Genomic DNA, 24,053 nt, shown 5'->3' with positions numbered 1-24,053 from the left:
TTCCAAAATGGTTCTCCCCATATTTAAAAAATTTAATTATTGCAAAGAAAACAAGTCACAAAAAATATTTACAAACAAAGTCTGAAGCAGAATACTTGATATTTTCTAACTTAAGATCTAAATGTAAAATAGAAACTCAAAAATGTCACTCTAATTATGTAAAAACTGTTGGTAACAATCTGAAAGATAATCCAACACATTTCTGGAGATACATTAATGATAAAAAAAATCAAACAATGTTCCAAATCACATGTATCTTGATAACCAAATGGCAGATGATGCCCAAAACATAGCTAACTTGTTTGCCGAACATTTTACTAGTGTATATGATTCATCATTCATCCACATGCCGATTGCCCAAAAGAGACTCATGTTCAAAAGCAAATATTTCTTTATACACTATTAAAATCTCTGATATTTATCATGGTATATGTCAACTCAGAAACTCTTTTTTAAAGGGGAGCAGATAATATTCCAAATTATTTTTTGAAACATTGTTCATTTACAATTTCCAAACAAATATACCTACTGTTTAATTTATCTTTGCTTACATGTTCCTTACCGACTAGATGGAAAGAAAGCTATGTATCACCTATTTTTAAAGCTGGTGACAAAAATAACGTAAATAATTATTGTAATCTCTAAGCAATCAGCAATACCAAAGTTATTCGATAAAATAGTATACAATCAACTATATTGGCAATGTAAAGAATTATTATCTGTAGTTCAACATGGGTTTGTAGCTGGAAAATCCACTAACTTGGCAGTATATGAATTGGATCTGTTGTGAGGCATTGTAGAGGACGGAACAAGTAGACTCGATCTACACTGACTTCTCCAAAGTCTGCGACAGAGCCAATTTCGACATTTTGCTTGCAAAACTCCACAATTTAGGATTTACCAAGGAGGCTGAATGGATATCGAGTTTTTTAAAGGATCAAAAACGAAGGGTGAAACTATTTAATTTCCTGTCTGAATGATTTGAGGTTTTATCAGGTGCCCCCCAAGGAGGCCACTGTTCACCATTACTATTCAATCTCTTTATAAATGATATTTCTAATAATCTCGAATCATTAGCTTTACTTTTTGCAGATAACTTGAAGTTATATAGATGTATAAAATCTATAGCTGACATACATACATTGCAAAAGGACATTGACAGGTTATGGGACTGGAGTATACAGAATAATCTTACTTTAAATATCGATAAATGCTTTTATATCAGTTTTTTTTTAAGGGGAATAAACAATACGACTCAAACTATCTTACGAATAATGTTAACTTAAGATATAAAAATCAAGTTAGACACCTGGGCTTAACTTTTAATGAAAGCATTAATTTCAATAACTATAATTTACAGATTACATTGTAAGGTCTTAAACTTCTTGGATTTACATTAAGAAACTGTAGTGAGTTCAAAATTGATGTAACGAAAGTTGTGTATTGTTCTCTTGTACACCCCTCAACTAGAATATGGCACGCTAGTCTGGTTTCCTATGTATGACCAGTATATCAATTCCATTGAAAAAGTTCAGAATAAGTTTCATAGGTATTAAGGTTACAAAATGGGAATTTCAGTTGCAAATATAGACAAAACGTAATTTTAGATATACTAAATCTAACAACACTTTATAAGACTAAGATCTTTTGAACCTTTTCATATTATAATGCTGTAATGGGGTGAACCCGTGTACTTAATAATAAAAATATAATAAAATAAGTAGTTATTCTACAGAAGGAAAATATAAAAATTGTTGCATATGAAAATTCCACTTACAAAAAGAGAACTTATCGAATTATACTTCCTGACAGATATACAATAGACCAAAAAAGGTAGAAAATAAAAAAAATTATGCATACCTAAAGTTTTAGTGTTGTATATCATCTATAATTAGGGCAGTAATGAATTGGTAATCTTTCCAATAAAGTTTTTTTTGTGCATCCCTCATTACAGGGGAAAAGAAGGGCGGAAACTACTTTTTTCCCAACATTTCATCATTTATTTCAAAAACTATTAAGTTTGTGGAACATTTTTGTGTAAAGAACATAGACACACATACAAGTCATAAGAAATGGCTACTGTAGTTATGTGGTCAACACATTTTTTGACCATAAAGACCAACACAAATATACATTCAATAACGCTGGTGGACAAAGATCTATGATATATTATTTTATAACCAACAGAGGTATACATCGATACATAAGCCGACTGACAACAAATAGAGTAGTAAAGACGGCAAGAAACGGTTCCCCAATAGGAAGACGATCAATAGGAAGACCACGAAAATGATGGAACGACAACTTACTGGAGGCACATTAAAGAACAGACAATGTGTACATAAAAACAAGAAAAAATGGCTAATGTAGGAGCTGAGCAAAAAACATATTGAAACATAATTATTTAAAACAACGAATGGTGTAGGTAAAAACCTCTGATAAAAAAATTAAGTATAAGAAACAAGTAAATCACCTTATCTTTATCATCATCAATAACCATAACGTCATCCTCTTCCTTCTTTTCCACCTTAACTTCCTCTTTTTTCTTATCGTCCTCTTCCTCCTTTTTCTCCTCTTTAACAAGTTCCTCCTCATGCGTTTCGATTTTGACCTCTTCAGGTTCTTCCTTTTTGACCTCTTCCTCCTTTTCTTCTTTCTTTTCCTCGCTGGTTACCGACGAGCTATCGACTTCAGATTTGATCTCGGATTTATCAGCTTCGGAACTAACTTCGGGTGTTTCGGTTTTCGGAGACGCTTCTTTAACTTCTTCCGGTTCGGTTTTCATCTTTTCTGTCGAAGATTCTCCCTGAAAGCAATACATTTATTAAATTGCGACCAAAATAAATATGAAATAATTTACCGTTTTCTTCTCTTCATCTTCGGCTTCCGTTTTAACTTCTTTATCTTTATTTTCGTCACTCTGAACAGAATCTTTATCCTTTTCTTTATCTTCTCCTTGTGTGGGAGCGGGACTCGGAGCGGCACTTGTAGCTGGTGTAGCGCTGGTACTGGTAGTAGCACTTTTAGGCGTTTCCGCTTCGCTTGTGGTGGCCGCGCCGGCGGCATTGGCTTTGTTTTGATCCATTATGCTCTTTTTGATTACTTCAGGCATGCTATACTCGCCATTGATGTGTTCGAACTCCTGAACCTTCTTTCTTATTAGCGACATTACACCAATTCTAAAAAAAATTATGTTGTCAATAAAAATACAAGCAGAAGTGTATTACAAATATGTACCTTGTCAGAACGTGTTGTCTACTCAGTCCTTCCCTCGGCACACCGTCCGCAAACGTATCAGCATTGTCTGCACCAGGTTCGCAAAGATGCCTCATAAACAGAGACACGTAAGCCTTGAATATCTTCTCAGACTTTCCTCGAAGATCTCTCACCAGCCACTGCGAATTGAAAGCATCCTGTGGTGGCATTCCGTAGCGCATAATAGCATTAAGGAACGCTTTACGCTGCCTGGCATTAAAACCGAGCACTTCAATATTTCCCCCAACTCTGGCTAGTAACGGTGGTAGTGGACGGTCCTTCTCGTCTTTTCTTTCCATCTTTCTTCGACTCCTTCTGCTCAAATCGGCGTCGTTCTTCTCATCGAAATCATCGTCTTCCTTATCCTCATCTGATCCCGCAGAAAAGTCAGAATGGTAATCGGAGAGATTTTCTTGCCATGTCGTGTCTTCTCGTGTGTCAGTTGTCATTCCGCCATCATTATAATTAACCTAACAAATAAAACAAAATACAGTTAGAATCTAACTTAAAAAATTCATATTGCTTTCGAATTAGTGCCAACAAATGTTAAATATTACAGCCCTGCTTGGAAAACACATCTTATATTGAGAAAAATATTTAATTCCAGTGAATATAAACTATATTTCGAATAGTTATACTTATTAACAAATGAAGAACTATTGCTCCAAATTCAACAAGATTCTTCTTTGGACCAAGAAAAAAGTATGTGCCAAATTTCAAGACTTCAGGATTTTCCCTCCAAGAAAAACTAAAATGCATAAAAATATAAAAAGTAGAAGATCTATTAATACCAAATTCAGTTATTTCGTACACCAAGAGAAACCTATACACCAAGTTTCAAAACTCTATGACTTTTAAAAGGCATAAGAATACTAGGAGAAAAATACCTATTGCACCCAATTCAACAATTCTTATTACAAGATGAACCCTTGCACCCAGTTTCAAGCTTCTAGGACTTTTATTTCAAGCCAAAAATAAAAGTATAAGAAGACAACACGACATATAGCTTCAAATTCAACAAGGTTCTTTTTTGAGACAATGGAGAAGTTGTGCACCAAGTTGTAAGATTCTTAGGACCCTTCTTTCAAGAGAATAGTATAACTCCTCTGCATATGTGTGTTGTATATCATTCATGGGGACTAAAGTTTAATGTCTAAGTGCAGAGGAGCTGTAGGAATCCTGAGTTATGGGTTTTGTGTTGAATGTAGGCAGCTTACATTACATTATTAACCCAGCTTATGCTGAAGCCAAGTTGATTTTTCACCAATTAAAAAAATATATTTTGTTCAAGCCTGTCTACCAAAAATTTTCACTTTAAAAACATATATCAAATGTCATATCAAGTAACAACTGTCGAAGTTAACTTTATTCCATCAATTGATGCCTCAATAGGGCATATTTGTAAAAGGGAACTTGCTAGATGATGCTAAACTGTCTAAAACTTGGCCAATTTTAAATTTAAAAGCGCATCATATATAGTGATGATATTTTGAACAATTCAAAGCAACTTGTTAGCTAAGAGAAGCTTAAAGGAACTTTAATTTACCTGTTTCCTAACTCTTTTGCCTTTTCCTAACGTCCTAGCTATATCTTCCTGTTGTTGCTCATAATGATGTCTAAGCAGCTTGATCCAGTAGGCCGGGTCGGTATTTTCCGCTTCTTGTTTAATAATCTCAGTGTCAACTTCTTCCTCAGTTTCCCCTTCTTTTGTAACATAACTAGCCACTTTAAATGAACTGAGATATTCGTTCGCCCAACTCTCTTTCTGTTCAATACCTTCTTTGGAACGATCCAGCAATTCTCCCACAGCTTTGTCGTCATAGTGAATGGCTTCGTCTTCTTTGCCTACAAAGAAGAAATATTGTCAGAAAACAGAACTTAAATATTAAATACTCTTTCATATACAGTAGAGAATATTTTCCAATGAACCGACACAACTTAGCATCTGCAAGGTCTGTGGTAAAATATATGCCGACAAATTTTTGAGCAGCTCTGAATCCACCTACAGAGCAAGCAAGGTAGAATGTGGCCCGTTTCAGAGTCAGCAGTACATACTTGCCTACCAACAGTTACAAGGAATCTAAATGTTAGAGACAATATTTAGAGCCATAAAACAATTACCCATGAGGTTAAATTGTAAGACCTACAACGCAATTGAAAAAATATATTAATTTTTGCTTACCTTCACTTTCTTTGAACAACTCTTCGGTACCGAATCTGAGAATATCATCCAACTCTTGTTTAGTAAAGTTGGCGCCTTTACCGCCCATTCCAGGTCTCACTACCAAGTGAGTTAACATCATTTTACGCTTGGCTACTTGTGTAACACGCTCTTCCACACTGTTACGTGTTACAAAGCGGTAGATCATCACCTTGTTAGCTTGACCGATACGATGAGCTCTGGAGAATGCCTGAAAGTTTTCAAAAGAGATAATAAAAATGTTTCAAACAAAATTAGAACAATGTGATAAGAAAAAAAGGTTTTAATCTCGGAATGGAATATAAATCAGCTGTACACTCATATTGTTGAACCAACAAACACATCATTGTATGAGATTGGAACTTGTTTTATTCCATTACAGATTTGAATACATTTTGACTGGACTATAATAAAATTTTTATACCTGAATATCGTTGTGAGGATTCCAATCAGAATCGTAAATGATTACTGTATCTGCAGTAGCAAGATTGATGCCCAAACCACCGGCTTTAGTGGACAAAAGGAAAACAAACTGGGGAGCACCTGGAGCATTAAACCTATCGATAGCTTCTTGACGGAGATTACCAGTAATAGCCCCATCAATACGTTCGTATTTATATCTAGAAAAGGGAAAAACCAAATATATTTCCTAAACACTAAAATATCGACAATTTTTGTAATAAGAATTTAAATATTAAATACAAAATTTTATAATAGCACTGGTTGCCTTGTAGTTACCATTTGACTGGTCTATTGAATCTCACATTTCACCACCGATAACTACCTGATTTACAAGTTGTAAACTAATTAATTTTATATGAAACTTGCTGTAATTATGTCAGTTCAATAAAAACGATATCTTTGTTTATCAATTCATTTTAGCATCGTAATATCTTATGAAAAATGAATATACTTTTCAGATGTACTAAACTACATTCGTTTTACAAATTCCCATCTGTCAACAAACGCACGTGAAAGCCAAACAGGGTCGTACTGAGCTATATTATATGATTTTTAAAAATATTTACTTTTGAAAATATTAGTGTAAGAATTTCTTGAAATTTAATCACTGTGAGCAAAATTTAATGTTCCATTGAAGGAAAATGTGCTAAAATAAAATATTCATTAACTGAGAGTTACATAACAAACTAAATATTATGAATAAATAAGCAACACGCTATAATTTGAATTTAAACAGACTGGCAAGTTTGGATCTGTAACATGAGAATCTGTCTGGCTTAAGGCAATAAATTATATTTAATAGCCACTTGACGAATGAGAGGGCGAATATCAACACATGCTCATGTTTACCGATGGGAATTTGCTAAATGAATCTACTTTACAAACATTCAATTTATTATGGATCATTGTATTGCTCACCCTTCTCCTTCAAGATAATCTTCCAATATATCCAACATCTTCGTCATCTGCGAGAAGATCAACACTCTGTGACCCTGTTCTCTAAGCTTTTTCAACATCTTCGATAATAGCACCAACTTTCCTGAGGCCTTGATCAAATGACCCACATCCCAATTACCGTGAGGACCCAGAGGAGCTTCTTCCGAAGCGGCTGGGAAGAGGTAGGGATGGTTGCAACATTTCTTGAGATCCATCATAATGTTAAGTAAAGATACCTGTAATAAATAACCGATTCATTATTATTAATCGCTGATAAAATAAACACTTAAATCAAGTAAATATCGTTTGTTCAGTTGTGGTTCCCTAGGACTGTTGAGAACGAACCAAACGTGGTTATACTGAGCTCATTTTTGTTAAAGATGGGGCACTGACAGCTGGAAGATATATTAATGATATTTAAGCTGATAATGTTCATACTTTCTAGGCGACAGCTTTATTATCATGTGAAACCACATTCTCCAGGTACAGCATATCTAATTATTGTTAAAAGTTGAAATAGATAAATTAATTTAGCCAAGATGCTCACCAGACGGAAATTCTATTGAGCTCGCTTGTCATTATCTAGTTGAAGGTGTAAGAAGTCGTGAGAGTCCATCTTACTATAGTACTGATAGGTTTGTTACTCCTATGCAGTAAGCATTTAGTGATAATTTCCCAACTAGGTCTTTCCATATTTTCCTGTTCTTTGCCAACCCCTGAACCTCTCCATGTTTTGCTCCCACTCTTCTTTTCTGTGTCATACCAGAATCCAAGACTTGTCATATGTTTGCTCTTTTTTGATTTTCTGGCCACCCTTTTTTCTTATGATGGTCATTTCGGTTTTTTTCTTATGATGGTCATTTCGGTAGGTTCTTCCTCTGTATCTTTAGGTATATGTTACTAATCTTCCTTGGCCAGAAAATTTAGCATATAACTCTTAGGCATTTATTAATAAATGTCCATACTTAATGAATATTTTGCCTGCCTTCCAAGTGACTGCTTCACATAGGACTATTTTGACATTTAATTTTTTTTAGCTTTGTGCCAGTGATGATCTCTTTCAACATCCATATATTGTTTTGACTAGTGAATATTTTCCCTGTCAGGCCTCTTCTTCGTGTCATACCCTTTATGTGCCTCCTATAATGTCCACCACGCTCCACAGATAGCACAATTCCCCCACTTCTTCAAGCTGTTGATTGCTCACTATTTATTCGTGGAATAATGGGACACAAAATTCAGTAAAACAAAAAAGTAAAGCACTATATGCACCTACTAAGATAAAACTAGAAAGAGAAATAAAAAATAAGGGGACACGAAAGAAGGATTAGCAAAATGTTATAAACAAGACACTCCCATCACATTTTTTTTACAGTACTTGCGTTAACATAACAAAATGAAAGAAATGCATAAAAAAAGATACATTACAGAATATGGATTTAAAAGAACCCTATTATTTACATCTTAACAGTTCCCTTGTCTAACGTAAACACAGCTAACAATTTTTTTCCAAAATAAAAGGTTTTTCGCAAAAAAACTTGTTTTCTTTGTTATTCCAAACAGTTACTGAACAATACTTGAACAAACAACAAGTAAATCCTATAATATGAGCAATAGGCAACTCAAATAATTTTTTTACAAACGTTTGTATTAAAATAATGTCTTTTCGTAGAGTAATTATAGTGTTGCTACTAGGAATATCTCAAGTAGACTAATTAGCTGGCAACACCATTGAAAGAGTGAAGCTAACTAGTGAACGCCTACTCTTTGGTGTCCCAAGATCGTGGTTCAACTCGTTTTATTTTGGATTAAAAAAAGTATTTTGGATTTATGATAAATATTCTCTATTATCGTATAAAAAACAAGCAGTAGTTAATGATGTACTGTTTCATGGAGTATAAAGTATAAAATGTTTATGAGTGTTAATAACTTACCGATTGTCCACCTCCTTTAGGATTCAAAGCTTCATAGTTCCTCGTCAAAATATATTTATAATATTTCTTCTGCATGGGAGACAATTCTACTCTGACAATAAATTCAGATTTCGAAGGCATGCTCTTCAGCACATCGGCCTTGAGCCGCCGCAGCATATGAGGTCCCAACATCTCGTGCAATTTCTTCACTTGGTCTTCTTTCGAAATGTCGGCGAATTCGGCTTGGAAATTTTGGAGATCGTTGAATTTCTGACCGTTAAGGAAGTTCAACAAATGGAACAATTCTTCGAGATTGTTTTGAAGCGGTGTTCCGGTCAAGAGGAGTTTATAAGCTATATTATAGCTGTTCAAGATTTTGAAGAATTTTGACTGATTACTTTTTAATCTATGAGCTTCATCGACTACCAATACGGCCCATTCGATAGAACCGAGACATGCCGAATCGATCGAAATTAATTCGTAGCTGGTCAACAAAACGTTAAACTTGATAGAACCGGCCCTAATTCTAGAAGCTCGACTTCCTCTGACTGCGCCATCTTCGAAACTGAGTTCGTTCTCACGAATTACAGCTCTGCAGTCCTTGTCACCTAAAAATTGCAAAATTCATTGAATCAAAAACCATAACAAACATCTATCAGAATTGAATTATCTCAAATTTATTGATTAACTTACCAACATATGTTATACAATAAAAATCAGGCGCCCAATTTTCGAATTCTCTCTCCCAATTAATGATCGTCGAAAGCGGGACACTTATTAAGAACGGACCTTTGCAGTGACCTTCCTTGTAGAGAGAATACAAGAAGACGATGGTTTGAATGGTTTTGCCGAGACCCATCTCGTCGGCTAAGATGGTGTCGATACCGTTCGCCCAGGAATAACGAAGCCAGTTAAGACCCTCCAGTTGGTATTCGTGAAGCAATCCACTCTCGTCCAAATAAGACGGTTGTTTGTCTAGTTTTTTCTTCAGATCACTGACCGGCTTATCTGGCGGTGGAGTGTATCTGCGAGGACCGTTTCTATCGTCGTCATCCATAAGTTCTTTAGCTTTCGGCTTCCTTCCACCTTTACCCTTCTTTCCAATTTTACTTCCAGCCGCGCCGGATAAATGAGCAGCTCTTAAATCTGTGTAATATTCGATGGCAGACTTTAGAGCTGGGATATCGTCAGATTCTTCTTCCCAGGTAGCTTGATCGTAAGTTAGCTCTCGCCATTTTACTAAGTACAAAGTTCTTCCGTCTCGCATCGTGCGGTGGTTGATGACACGATGGACTATTAGCCATTCCGGTTTTATTCCGTACCGGTAGTACTTTTCTTCGAGTTCATCGTCGTTGTTGTTTCCGCCCATTTTTAGGAACCTACAAATACGAACTTTTAATCACAAAATACTTTTGCTGTTTGTTATCTATGACAAATCTTTTTTTAAGTTCCAAAATTGATTAATTGAATAAAAAATAAGACAAATAAATAATCCCTAAGGATGATAAAAGACACTGGCAAGAGGACTGCTGCAATCAGCCAACAAAAACTGATGTGATAATTATTCCTGGTCCCAAACAAAAAAAAAAAACAGTAAGTAAACACTCAAACACACAAATAAAATGAAAATTGACACAATATGTTAATTTCATCTTCAAAATGAGTAGAAAGTACAAATAAAGATTAACTAATGCAGCAAAATTTATATTTAAGCAAACAAAAGCCATCGCAATTTATATCATAAAAACAAAGATGAGGCGCGCAAAAGTGATGTTATATAAACTATCTTTCAAACTGGAAAGGGACAGATAGTCCCAAAAATTGCAGCAGAAAACGATTCAGATTAGTATAAGAATGTACTGTCGATCTATTTAAAAATGTTCACAATATGGAATATACTGGAAAAAATATATAGTGATGTTACAAATATTTTTATATTCAAAATGAAGGATATGTAAATAAAATCGAGAGTGAAGTACAAAAAGTTGATATTAAGATACAAAAACATTGTTAAATATAATTTTTATTACCTACTACATCTGCTGTCAGCTTCATCCATAGGTTCTTCAAGTTTCGGAGGCTCTTCCATGTCCCACTTTCTTGAATAACTTCGGAACATGAGAGGATGATATACATCTAATTGAAGCTCAGTTATCCAGCTACAATGCCAATATGATAGCTACAAACAGAACAATGTTTTTAGAATGATACGATAGTGATAACTACTGTGTTTTGACATTAATTTAGCAGAAGGCATGCTATTGTTATTTTTCTCATTTACTTTTCAACATAGTTTCCTTTTCACTTCATATACTTAAGATGATTTTTAATCTTGATGTTTCAATGTCTATAAATGCGGATAACAATGTACCTCATAGCTTGCAGCAAAAAGATGTGCAACAACCACTTTTGGGAATAGAAAATTGTCACACGGAGCTAAATCTGGTAAATGCGAATAGTAGCTGATAAATTTGCATCAAAATTATTGTAATTTTGACTAAGGGCTACTTTTGAGTGCGTTTTTGGGAATAGAAAATTGTCACACGGAGCTAAATCTGGTAAATGCGAATAGGAGCTGATAAATTTGCATCAAAATTATTGTAATTTTGACTAAGGGCTACTTTTGAGTGCGTTATTTAGGCACTAGGCAGTCTGGTTGCAGCAGTGGCTGACATAATGATCAGTCAGTTATGATCACTCCTTTAAAAAACAAAATTTGACAAAATTTCAAAATAAACTTTTGCTTTAATTGATGCAGTTTTATTTTGTCAATAAACTGCATGTAAATATAAAATCCTGTAATAAACATCCTGTGAAATAATTCAGTTTGAGACTTTTGATTGATTGATTTGATTTCGAATGGTTTGAATGATTAAAAACAACGACATGATCTTGGTTTTAATGAACAATGATAACAATAACTTTTTTGCATCTGAGCGTATTTTGTTTAAATATTGGCTATGAGCATGTATACTTGGTTGTATAGTAATTTCCAGTCACTGCCTGTCAGTCAAAATTTTACCCTATATAGCAAAAAATAATTACTAAATTTACTAGACAGTTGGGACTGAAATTAGCAAATCGAGTACAGCAAATTTGTTCCTGTCTCCTCTAAAGTTGTCCAAACTTCCCCAGGACTATCATCTGGTCCAACTGCTTCCTTCCTCTATTGTTTTAAGTGCTGGAGAAACTAGCTTGTTTGTTATTTTGGTGACCATTGCTGTTACTGTCTCTGTTAACTGGTTTTCTGACAAATTCTTCATTTAATATACTGTCATAAACTGTCAACTAAAATGCAACTTATTATCGGGCAAATGTTTTAGAAGCTGCTTTAGAGCTGTGGGCACGCAAACATTTCGGTTGTAGACCATGGACTTTCCAACAAGACTCCGTCTCATAAAGCTAGTGTGAACCAAGAATGGTTAAAAAACCATGTTCCACACTTCATTTCATCCACACAATGGCTTTCGAATTCGCCAGACGCAAATCCGATGGACTATTCCATCTGGTCCATTTTGGAGAGCAAGATGAGGACTAAAAAATATGCCATTATGGATGCGCTGAAGAAAGCAATTATATGTGAATGGGCCAAAATACCGGAAGATCACATTCGTGCAGCATACAACTCGTTTTTTGATTGTTTGAAGGCCATAGTCAAGGCATTCAAGACAAAGTGCGTGGATTCTGAAATTTTGATTATTTTCACACATTTTTGTCATTTGAATCAATAAAAAATAATTTCACACAAAAAAATTATGGTCGTTTGAACAGGTAACAGTTCAATTGCGTAACCCTGTACTATGTATATTTATGACAATGTTTCCACCAACTAGCAACTGCTATATATACATAGTAAAATACTTTACCTCATGCCACTTAACGAAAAATTCTCTGTGTCGCGTAGGAGGCTCATCTTCGCCATTCTCCTTCTTTTTGGGAGGATCATCGATCCATTTCCACGTAAGAATTTTAGCAGCTTTGCCCACAAGGGGCGGACAACCGCACCTAGGACATTTCCAATCGCCGTCGGGTATCTCGGGAAGTGGTGGGTTAAGACAGTGCGTGTGGTACGCCGACGTACAGGAATCGCAACATAAAAGTTCGCCGCCGTCTTTACAAACTCTGCAGAACTCTTGATGTTCGTCATCATCTTGTTCAGCGGGACCTAAGATAAAATATTCGGTTTACACTTTATAGAATGGCTGTAAAACTCTTTTTAATGTACCTACCTTCATTCTCACAATGCGGGCAACTCCACTTTCCTTCAGGGGCTTCTTCTAATTCAGGTTCGAGGCAAACCAAATGGTAAGCTCTAGGGCAAGTATCACAGAGGATAATTTCTCCACCTTGTTGACATACCTCGCAGTAATCTTGATGTTCATAATTTTCATCTTCAGGTTTGCCACTCTTCGTTTTCTTCTTTCTCTTTGTTTTGCAACCTAAGAAATAAATCATATTGATATTATTTCATTAAAACTGCTACTGTGTTGTCAAATATTGTTGATACTAACCAATTTTGGTTTTCGCTTTGCGTTTTGGTGCTGGATTTTCCTCTGCAGGTGATTCTGATGGCTGTGCTGATTCTTCACCAGTGGTAGATTTGTTTGATTTTGGTTCTTCGGCTTCTTGTAGCATCTGCTCAAACTCTGCGTCAGAATCGCGATCAGAACCACCTCCACTAAGATCGCCTTCTTCATCCTAATAAAAGAAACAGCGATATGAAAATAATATTTAATTTATTTTAAAGCAAACAAGCTTTGAAAACTGTTTATGTAGAACTATACGAAAATTACTTACCGAACTTCCTCGCTTCCTTTTTCCTAATTTAATCTTTAAAGTTGGTACTTTGGTAGCCTTCTTTTTACTAGGCCTACCTCTAGAACTACGTTTTTTCTTTGCTTTTTCCTCCTCGTCTTCATCGTCAAATTCGTCATCATATGGCTCAGAGTCGGCCTAGGAATAACATTTAATTTTACTGAGTGTACATTTTGTGTACATACATATATTTTCTTATGCATTCATTTACTATTTACATAAAACTAAGCAGTTTGTTTTTTAACACTAGAAAGTCGGAGGGGCCAATTTGGCCCCTGTTGCGATTTGAAGTTATTGTAGTTCTTTTATTTGACACAATAATAATTTCATATTTTATGACTTTTAATATTTTGATACAAAGTCTTATTTAACGCAAAAAAATATTGTTTACTAAATTTATTAAATGGATTTTCTAACAAACCTACCATAGAAGTCTGAAGGGGCCAAACTGGCCCTGTATTAATTATCATTTTCTCGGAAATTTGACGATTTCTTTTAACTTTCTGTCCGATAGATAAAATTATGTTTATGTACGTTAATTCCTAGAAGGTATTTTGTTACATACTGTTTGTTCCTTGAAAGTATTTTGTTTATTGAGCGGTTTATTAGGTTCTGCTGACTCTCGATTCTAAAATATTGAAACATTCGTTCATTTGTGAAAATTCAAGACGACTGTAAAGATGTCTCGTAGTGGACTATCAGAGCTTGAACTTCTTGAAGAAATACGAAAAATACAAAAAGATGTTTCGGGAGGTGAATCTGAATTTGCAGAAAATAATGAGTCAGACGATGAACAATACGTACCACCACAAAATAATGATTCAAGTGACTCTGATGCTTCAGAGCAGTTAGAAAGTTTTATTGTACAAGACTCGCCAATTTATGTAAACACTGCTTCTACAACTCAACAGCACGAGTCAGCTAATTTTATCGTGAATCCAAGTACATCTAAGCCAAGTCACAAGAGAAAAAGAGGTCAACAAGGAAAAACTATTTCAATCGGAGACACCGAACAATCGAAGGACGAAACAACGTGGAAAGTTATTGATTCTGGATCAGTACCTGGTAAGATTATGATTTTTAGTATCTAATCAGGTCCTACGTCGTATGCAAAAAGGAACGTGAGGAACAATTGTGTGGTAAGTGCTTGGCATCTAATAATCAACGACAGCATGTTACGGCATATAAAAGAATGCACTATTGCAGAAGCACATCGATGTTTGAAAAATGACACATGGACTATAACTTTGGAAGAACTGGAGGCTGCCCTTGCTATTTTGTATGCAAGAGGAGTCTACGGTGCCAAAAATTTCCCAACCAACAGCTTGTGGTACGAGATCTGAACGATTGAAAACCGACAAATTTGCTCTAGCCTCTGCGGTTTGGAATGGATTTATAGAAAATAGTGGTGCATGTTACAAACCGGGAATAAACCTTACTGTGGACGAACAACTACTGCCTTCTAAAGCCAGGTGCCCGTTCACACAGTACATATCAAATAAGCCGGATAAGTTTGGCATAAAATTTTGGCTTTTGACATGCGTGGAATCAAAATATATTGTAAATGGTTACCCTTATACTGGCACTGATCATCTACGCAAGAAAGATACAAGTGTTGGTGAACATGTTGTTTTGAGGTTAATGGAAAATCAACTGGGAAAGGGCAAAAATGTTACGACAGATAACTACTTTACATCGTTAAAATTGACCAAGGCATTGCAAAAAAAATCAACAAGTCTTGTGGGTACTTTGAATCGCAACAGAAAGGAAGTTCCTCTAAGCGTAAAGAGTAAAAATGGAGAATTATATGTTACCCATATATTCCAGAGCGACGAAAAGATAACACTTACTGCATACCAAGGAAAGAGTCACAAAAATGTGCTTTTGTTGAGCTCATTACATAATCAGTGGATGTTGCTGTCGATGGAAAAAAACTTCCTCAAACAGTAAGTTTTTATAATAAAACAAAATACGGGGTTGATGTAGTGGACCAAATGGTGCGTCTTTATACTACAAAAGTTGCTTCAAGACGATGGCCGATGCACGTGTTTTATAACATTCTTGACTTAGGAGCAATAAATGCATGGATTATTTATAAAGAAGTTACTGGAAGTCGTCGTAAGTTTATTCTTCAGCTGTGTGAAGAATTACGGGCTCCATACCTTGCCTCCCGAAATCTGGTACTATACCCAGCACCACCGGATTTACCAACCACCAGCACTGTTACTAGCCAAAAAAGAAAAAAATGTCAGTTAAAAATGTTTTGTAAAGGAAATCATACTTCCAATGAGTGCCACGGCTGTAACAAGGCAAGGTGTAGCAAATGCCAAAAACTGCAAACTGTATGGTGTTCCAAATGTTTAAAATGAAACTAAAAAATTAAATCAAATTCTATCGTCAAGAGTTTATATAATTTCTTAAAACTGTTTATTTTTATTTTTTGTTTATTTTTATTTTTTGTTTATTCCCAAATAAATAGTTAATTCTAAACTTGCGTTTTTATTGATTTAGGAACTTGGGGCCAAAATGATCCCTTCGGGCTTTCTAGGTAGGTATGCTAAGCCCGACTTTCTAGTGTTAAAGAGAAATACAGCCATTTACCTCTACTATCTTTTGGGCTGCTTCCTTGGATGCTCTAGAACGATTAGTTTTTGGATAACTTTCTTCAGACGTGGTTGAAGCTGGAGCAGACGGTTCATTTTCGCTTTGTAGATTGGGGTTTGAATTAGAAAATTCGCGCCACTTTGCAGCAACCAACATCATCAACTTTGACATAGGAACCTATAAGCAATGTTACAAATGTCCAAAACATGTCGCTAAAATTTTTTTTAAAAGCTTACCTTTGGATTTTCCTTAGCAAGGAGCGGTCTAACGTGCTGTTGGAATAACTTATAGGTAGTCAAGTTTTGCATATCAGCATCTGAATAGTCGAGTTCGACGTCAGTTAAACCAAATGTTGAACAAACTTGTTCGATGGTAGGCATACCTACAGTTTTAAGGAAAAAGTTATTAATAAACTAAAGTTCTAACGATCCCAAAATAAATTATTGAATTATGGAAATTAAAAATACATGGACCAACTGTAGTGATTATGAGAAGGTTCTGAAGCTGTTTGAAATTATGCAAAAGACAGTTAAAAATAACAGAGAACCTGATGCTCCCAAGCAGGTTATGTTGTCAGCTTTAAATATATTTAATCAGAGATGAGCACCCTGTGGAACTCCAGATGTTACTACAACAGAATCCGAAAAATGAAAGCCAACTTAAACTCTTTGAGGGCAACTAGAAAGAGAACTTTTAAACCAACAAACCATTTAAAAATGAAAACCAGATGCCACTATTTTTTAAGCAGTATTTGATGATGTACTATATTGGAATGCCTTCAAAAAAATCTATGTATATGGCATCTATTTGTTTGCCATTCTCCATGTAACTGATAATATCTGACTGATAGGTATCCAGATTAGTAACTGCAGATTTATTCTTACTAAAACCATGAGACTTGAAATTTGGTACATCTGTTCCTCTCAATGTAAAGAAGAACTCTATTGAATAAATCTTTTTATCATACTGCTCTTTAATTTTTATGAAAAAATGTCCTAAAACCTAAAAAATATATGTTTCTCTTGGTGTAAGGCAGAATCCTATTGAATTTAGGATCTTCTTCTTTTCTTATGCCATTTCTTTTTGTTAAGAAGAAGTCCTAGTACAATATAAGTTACATTTGTACTTTCATCGACTAAATAAAAAATATATCTCCTCTACTTCAGTTAATAGTCCTTCTTTTTGTCACATTCTTTGATTCATTATTTTAAGAAAAATTCTAGTCTTGGAAGAAAGAGCCCTATTGAATTTGACATCAACAGGTTTTATTCTTCTTTTCATCTTATTACACCTTTTCTTTTAAAGAAAAATCCCGGAGTATTAAAACGCTACATAAGCTGCTTCTGGTCTTAGAACCCTTGTGAAACTGTAGTCAAAAGTTCTTCTCCTATTGTGTCTTTACTTTTTCTGCAAGGAAAAGTACTAAAACTGGCTACAACAAAAAGCCCTATTGAATCTGTGGCCAACAATAAAACTATTAAAATTTTTTAAATGTGATTTCAGTTTAGACAGAAATTTATAGAAAAGGCATAGGATTTTACAGTTAATAATTCATTTAAATGTTTTTTTCAAAACTTCCATTTTACGGATTTCTCTCTAAACGCTTAATTGCATAATTATAAGAACCCTTATAGCCTATATAACCAAGAATAAGCCTTACCTCCTGCACCAGAGTCACTAGCTGGTGTAGGTGTTGATGATGCAGAAGAGTGTTTGGTAGAACCCTTTTTCCTTCCTTTTTTACTACTGCTTGCATAATCTGAGTCCCCACCACCATTGTCATCTTCACCAAAGTCACTTTCCTGCAAAAAATAAATATTTTATTAAAAATTAAATCCTTTACTTCTCTTAATGTACCAAATATTATTACTGCGTAACTATAATTAGTTTTTATATGGAGATATTATACTCGTATGTCTATACTATAAGCATATTCTCAATATAAAAAATATCTTTTTTGTTGGAAATCATTTTCAAATGAAAAACTTGATTTGCACATTAAAACATTTAACAATCTTTAAAACATAGTGTTAGGTATGTATGATAACTTCAGATCTAGTATGTTAATAAATAAAATTCAAAATAATAACATAACTTACATCCCCACTATCATTCTTTCGCTTTTTCTTCTTTTTCTTGCCTTTCTTTTCTTCTCCCCTGGCTTTTCTTTTCTTTCCTTTCTTTTTCTTTCTGGAATCTTCTGGTTCATAATCATCATCTTCTTCCTGTAGAAGAATCAAAATAAATCAATAAATGTTCAATATTACAGTATAAATATGATAAAAATGATTTTAAACAATACGAAATTTAACTTAAAGTAGTAATAAAATAAATAAATAAAAAGATGGAGGCTTCAATAAAGGGAGGTCAAGAAGGTATTAAAAACCATCACTTTTATCTTTATTTATAAAAAATAATACTCATTTCAAGTGATAATATAACAACATAGATGCATTGTTGATATTCAACCATCGTCTGCCTAAAACATATTAATTTTTCTGTCTTACCTTTTTAATATAACAGTATTTGATAATAAGATAATATAAGATAATACTGATTTTGACCACTGTATAATTAGAAACTTCTTAGAATTACTATTGAAATTAATAATACTAATAATTGGTAGGAAAATCACCTACTGCAGGACGAAGAGATTTAGAAGGAAATAGAGTATTTATTTTGGATAAATATTTGGACATAAATAGAAAAAAGATATCTAGAATCAATGTTTTAATTGCTTGACACAATTGCATACACTTTTTTCCACTCTAGTTTATTTGACTGATTATTGTCTCATTCCTTGTAAACACTATATAAACACTATCTATAAAATGATCCAAAACCTCTGAACAATGTTTCTGTGCCTGTTTTGTAAGTTCTGCTACTGTAAACAGTAAATCAAAGCAAATAAGCTAATTCTATGGTTGGGTATGTATGTGTGTGGGCGTTTGGAGGTTTGAAGTCAATGTTAATTTGCTGTATTACTGTTGTGATTATTTTTGTGTTTTTTTGAGCTCTAAAGAAGTGCTTACATCTTCTCGTTTGTTAACTAGGTTGCTGTTCTAATTTTACAAAGATAAACAATTAGTTTAATAGTTAATTTTGGATATTAGACTGAGATATAAGTTAGACCCTCAGGGGCCATTCAGAGCATTTAGATGGGACAGGTGGAACTCAGATAGACATAGGACTTTAAACATAGACAAACAAACAAAGATTATAATCTTAAACAAACACTTGATAGATGATATAATCTTACGAACTTAATAATGAAATATTTTGGTTATCTTATAGATATTGGATACTTTGGTGGTCTTGGAGATGTTGATTATTTCTTCATTTGATAATTTTACTTCATTAGTTATATTAAAACTCATATTAGGTTCATCATGGAATTCTGAACAACAAAGTGGAAGTACTGAAAAGGTGACAGGAATATTTTAGTACGTTACTTAATGGAGAAAGTAGAGCTGAAGGTGGAGATGATACAGATACTGGCCAGTGCTCACGAAGGGCTGTAGCAACAACTGATGATGATATTAGAACAGCCTAATATCATGTGTTCCGTAGTACCTATTTCTCTACATCATACAATTTGGAGAATGGTTTTTAAATTTACACTAAGTTCAACCCCGATTGAACCTTAATCAGCAGGGGAAAATCCATAAATAAAGTAGAAAATCCAAGTTTGACAAGGTTTTCCTGTTCCAACTTTCCAATCAAACTATTTTTAAGAAAATTATCCTTTTTGATTATTCTATATAGTTCTTTCCCTTCTGTTACTATTATAGCCTTTATGTTTCACACAATTTCATTGAGTTGGCATTTATACCTTACATACTATCCTACTCTACTTTATTTTTGAGCTCCTTGGTAAATAGTCCAGTTGTCAGAGAGTTGACCTCTAAAAATCATACAAACAAGCTGAATTTTGCAGAGAATATTAATTTTGGGACCCCAAAAAAGATGTAAGTGTACCACTTTTACCCCCAGGCTTCCACCTAAACGGGGGAAGGGTAAATTACAAACAAATCAATTTACCAAGAATCTGTCATCGAAGAAAAAAATGTAGCTGAGATAATTTTAAACAAAAAGGTTTATTGGCATTTTTTGTGTAGAACGAACCATTCTCTCAGAAACAACGCTTGAAGTGGCCGTCGATTTTGAATTTTAGTTTCATGCACGAAATCAATTTCCAATAAAATTTGTATCAGCTTGACCATAAAAATTCGATATCTTTTGATTCAAGTGTCCTATCGACAAAAATCAAGATGCATTTTAAAGGTAAACAGTGCAGCATTGCTATACCGCTTGCATTGCTTTTTGCATTTTGCCGGGAATAAACTCAGTTTTTATAAAGGTGTTAAATAAATAGACATGTCGCGATTTTTAGAGATTAATCTTTAAAACCTATGACATGAAATTTCAATTTTTAGTTGTGGCATATAAGGCATTTGAAATATGAATAAAAAACACAGAATTTAATATTTTACATTTAAAACGATCTCACGTCATGGGAAATGCCTCCAAGGAGACGGTTTTGGATGTAGTTTATAGTTCTTTTAAAAAACATACTAGTTTTATTGGAAAAAAAAGTTTTGAGCGTTTTAGGTTGTTTGTTATGTGAAAGTTTAAATCCAGCGCTTTTTAAGCATATTTCAACTGTGTCACATTTGTTGCCAAAACTCAAAACTAAAATTTCATCATATAGGTTTTAAGGTAGGTTCTTCTACTACATTTTTTATTTGAAACATTTTTTTACAGATTCTTAGTAAATAGATTTTTTTGGGTTTTTATTCTCCTACAGGGGAGTTTTAGGAGTCCCAAAATTAATATTCTCAACAAAATTCAGCTTGTTCATATGATTTTTACTATGATATTACTTATATAAGACAACTTATACTATGGCAATTAATTCTGCAGTATATATACCTAGTAATTTTTTCACTTAATTTAAGCAATTTTTTAAGGTTATTATGTGGATAAATTATAGCACAACCTTCTTGCTACTTTTGATGCACCAGTAAATATAATTCTAGTGTGTTATGGATTAGAGTAAAATCTTGTAATACATTTTTTTTTGACTTCCAGTAACTACGGCTGAGATCGTTTAGGAACAGATGGCTAATTCACTTTTCTGAAATATTCATACCTAATCTAATTCACAAAGTCTATTGAGAATTACAGATAAACTATCAAACACTTGTCAGTGTATGACAGCCATACAATCTTCCAGGTATATTCTTATGAATGTGTATCCATGCCTGTAAAGTGCCTTGGATAAGTGAATTTTTATCCAGGAACTAATTCATCCTGGGCCACATTTTGCTTCAATTTTTCCATATTCTGAAGCTTACAGACATTATTTTATATTACTTCCATCTTAAGATCATCTTTTTTATTAACCTTTCTACTAGTTATGGACCTTTTGTTAGTTATTTTCATTTTTAAACACTAGGTTTTACCTCTTTACACTATTTATTTGGACTCCTTAGCTTATCACTTTAACTATAGGAAACATTTTATAAAATTAAAAATCAGGTAAACAATATGTCAAAATTTGTTTTAATTGTGATAGTAACTAAAAAATATTTACCCCTCCTTTAGGAACACCATCATCAGAATCAGGTTCGTTATCTATTTGTTCAGCTGTATCGTCGGGGGCATCTTCCTCCCCTAAAAAATAAAACCCTTTAAAACTCGCGTGCTAACCATGTGGACAATGGTCAGTGATACAATGACAATATTTTGGAGGGAAAATATGAAATTTCTAACCCCAAACCAATATTATGAATAATTGCCGAAATTATATAATTTGCAAACTGCCAATCTCTTTGTTTGATATCCTCCATTTTGTTAAGGGTCAGGATATGCCCGCGCGCTGTCACAAAAATAATGAAAATCTACCTCCCCCTGCCCCCGCTAAACTAATGTTACTGATTATAGGAAGTAATTATAGGTTTTCCCATGCTTTTCAAGCTTTCTGTTTGGAACAAGTCGTGTATTTACTGAATATTTATGTTTACCAAGGTGTTTATACTAAAATTTGATGATAAATCGACTTGTTAAAAGATAAACGAAGGTTTAAAGTCGGCTTACGTTTGCACCTATGCATATCATACAAAACAAACTTACCGGCGAAAGAATCCTCCACTTCTTCATCTGATGCCATCACTTACAAACTATTAATACACAAATCACTAACTTTAAGTAAATTTTAACACGTTTATAATAAATTTACACAATAACCAAAGAAAAAGAAACACGACGATACACTCGTTCGTGTTCTTAGACTCTTTTATCCCCTCTTTGATTTGGCTAGACGAACACTAGAGTAAAATGTGTTTGACATGCGCCAATATATCTGTCTCTCTTGGGTATTTTTTCCAGTCGTTTTTACATCGCTTTCTATTTATATATTTTTCAGACAGGCTTGTCTGTGGAACCAGTTGAACTGACAGAACAACGCATCCAACCGATAATTTTTTTTAAGATGGTCTCTAATTACTTTTAGACAAATTACAGTAATTTTACTGGTATTTTCGTAAAATATATTTCGAGAGCGATAGCTAGAAAAACTGTGTCTCGATTTAATAAACTGGGTTAAATTTTTAATAAGCGTCATTTACAAAAAGTTTACTAATTTATTTGGTGAAACATTAAAATTAATAATAATAATAAATAATTGTCATTACTAATCTGAAATCTTCTCCATCTCAGACACCTATTTCACAGACCAATGATACACAGATGACATCCTCATAACTGCGGACGGAAATTTCAATATTATTAAGCCGCTGTAGCTGTAATTGTAATGTTTGTATCTTATAGTACCTATAGTGTTGTTTTAAATTTAAATTAGTAACAAATAAATAAGCGGTTGAAGCTTAGCACTGGCCATGTTACCTTCCTTGTATACCGTAGGCCCTAGATATAGCAGACTACCCTGCTATACTCCCAAAGCCGCGACAGCGGTATACAACGGGAGACTTATTATTAACAAATAAATAGAAAACTTGAGTTTTTCCTGTTATATTCAGAGCAACGTAATTACAGATGAAACAACGTGTGTTGTACTCTAAAGCAGAGGTTCCCAACCAGAGTGCCGCGGCACACTGGTGTGCCCTGAAGTCCCTCTAGGCGTGCCGCGAAATTTTACCGTCTTTTTTACTAGTATTACCGACTTTTACCGACAATTTTTCATTATATAAAACTTCTGTTCTGCGCTTGTCTGCTGTTTCTTTAGTCCAAAAGGAAAATCCAGATATTATTTTCACACGTTGTTTTTTACACAAAGAAGCACTTGTTGCTAAGTCATTGATGCCGGAACTGAATGACGTTTTGCAAACTGTTGTGAAAATGGTGAACTAAATCAAAAGCAGGCCCTTAAAAGCGAGATTATTTAACAGTTTGTGTTCTGCTATGGATTCTGAGAATACGCAACTATTGTTGCATACAGAAGTAAAATGGGTATCTCGCGGACGTGTCCTTCAAAGTTTCTATGAACTTAAAGAGGAGCTGTTAGTAATTTTTACTTGTGAACAGTCTGAATTTGCCAATTTCCTTAGTGATGATACCTGGTGCACCAAACTTGCGTTTTTGGCAGATATTTTTGGGAAATTGTATGTTTTAAATAAGGGCATGCAGGGAAATCAAGAAAAAATCCTTACCTCTCTTGATAAAATCAGTTCCTTTCAGCAAAAGCTTTTACTGTGGATAAAGGAAGTTGAAAATCAAGCCACGTGGGACATGTTTCAGTTAACAAACAATTACAATGTAGAACCAAATCTGTCAGACCTTTTTTTGAAAAGTCTTAGTAAGCTGAATGACAACATCAAAAAGTATTTTCCCTCCCTCAATTTGTCATC

General features: G+C 34.1%; 1 protein-coding gene across 2 annotated transcripts in view; it reads right to left on the bottom strand.

The window, feature by feature from the left end:
* The window catches only part of Mi-2 (chromodomain-helicase-DNA-binding protein Mi-2 homolog), a 28,233-nt gene extending 5,729 nt beyond the window's left edge, over window positions 1–22,504 (bottom strand). For both annotated transcript variants that reach the window (XM_072522192.1, XM_072522193.1), the window contains exons 1-20: window positions 22,321–22,504; window positions 21,782–21,861; window positions 18,285–18,410; window positions 17,846–17,987; window positions 16,422–16,567; window positions 16,183–16,362; window positions 13,564–13,719; window positions 13,278–13,464; window positions 12,996–13,205; window positions 12,633–12,931; window positions 10,797–10,945; window positions 9,460–10,145; window positions 8,788–9,374; window positions 6,836–7,089; window positions 5,880–6,075; window positions 5,438–5,666; window positions 4,802–5,100; window positions 3,238–3,725; window positions 2,861–3,179; window positions 2,474–2,806 (exon numbers count right to left, since the gene is read on the bottom strand). In XM_072522192.1, coding sequence (XP_072378293.1) covers window positions 2,474–2,806; window positions 2,861–3,179; window positions 3,238–3,725; window positions 4,802–5,100; window positions 5,438–5,666; window positions 5,880–6,075; window positions 6,836–7,089; window positions 8,788–9,374; window positions 9,460–10,145; window positions 10,797–10,945; window positions 12,633–12,931; window positions 12,996–13,205; window positions 13,278–13,464; window positions 13,564–13,719; window positions 16,183–16,362; window positions 16,422–16,567; window positions 17,846–17,987; window positions 18,285–18,410; window positions 21,782–21,861; window positions 22,321–22,357 — 5,103 coding nt within the window. In that variant the 5' untranslated portion in view covers window positions 22,358–22,504. The remainder of the gene's footprint in view (window positions 1–2,473; window positions 2,807–2,860; window positions 3,180–3,237; window positions 3,726–4,801; window positions 5,101–5,437; window positions 5,667–5,879; window positions 6,076–6,835; window positions 7,090–8,787; window positions 9,375–9,459; window positions 10,146–10,796; window positions 10,946–12,632; window positions 12,932–12,995; window positions 13,206–13,277; window positions 13,465–13,563; window positions 13,720–16,182; window positions 16,363–16,421; window positions 16,568–17,845; window positions 17,988–18,284; window positions 18,411–21,781; window positions 21,862–22,320) is intronic.
* Between the last annotated feature and the right edge of the window lie 1,549 nt (window positions 22,505–24,053).

The sequence above is a fragment of the Diabrotica undecimpunctata genome, chromosome 2, assembly GCF_040954645.1.
Source record: "Diabrotica undecimpunctata isolate CICGRU chromosome 2, icDiaUnde3, whole genome shotgun sequence".
Lineage (NCBI taxonomy): Eukaryota > Metazoa > Arthropoda > Insecta > Coleoptera > Chrysomelidae > Diabrotica > Diabrotica undecimpunctata.
Note: the sequence above shows the minus strand (reverse complement) of the source record. Positions and strands in the feature narration are given on the sequence as shown.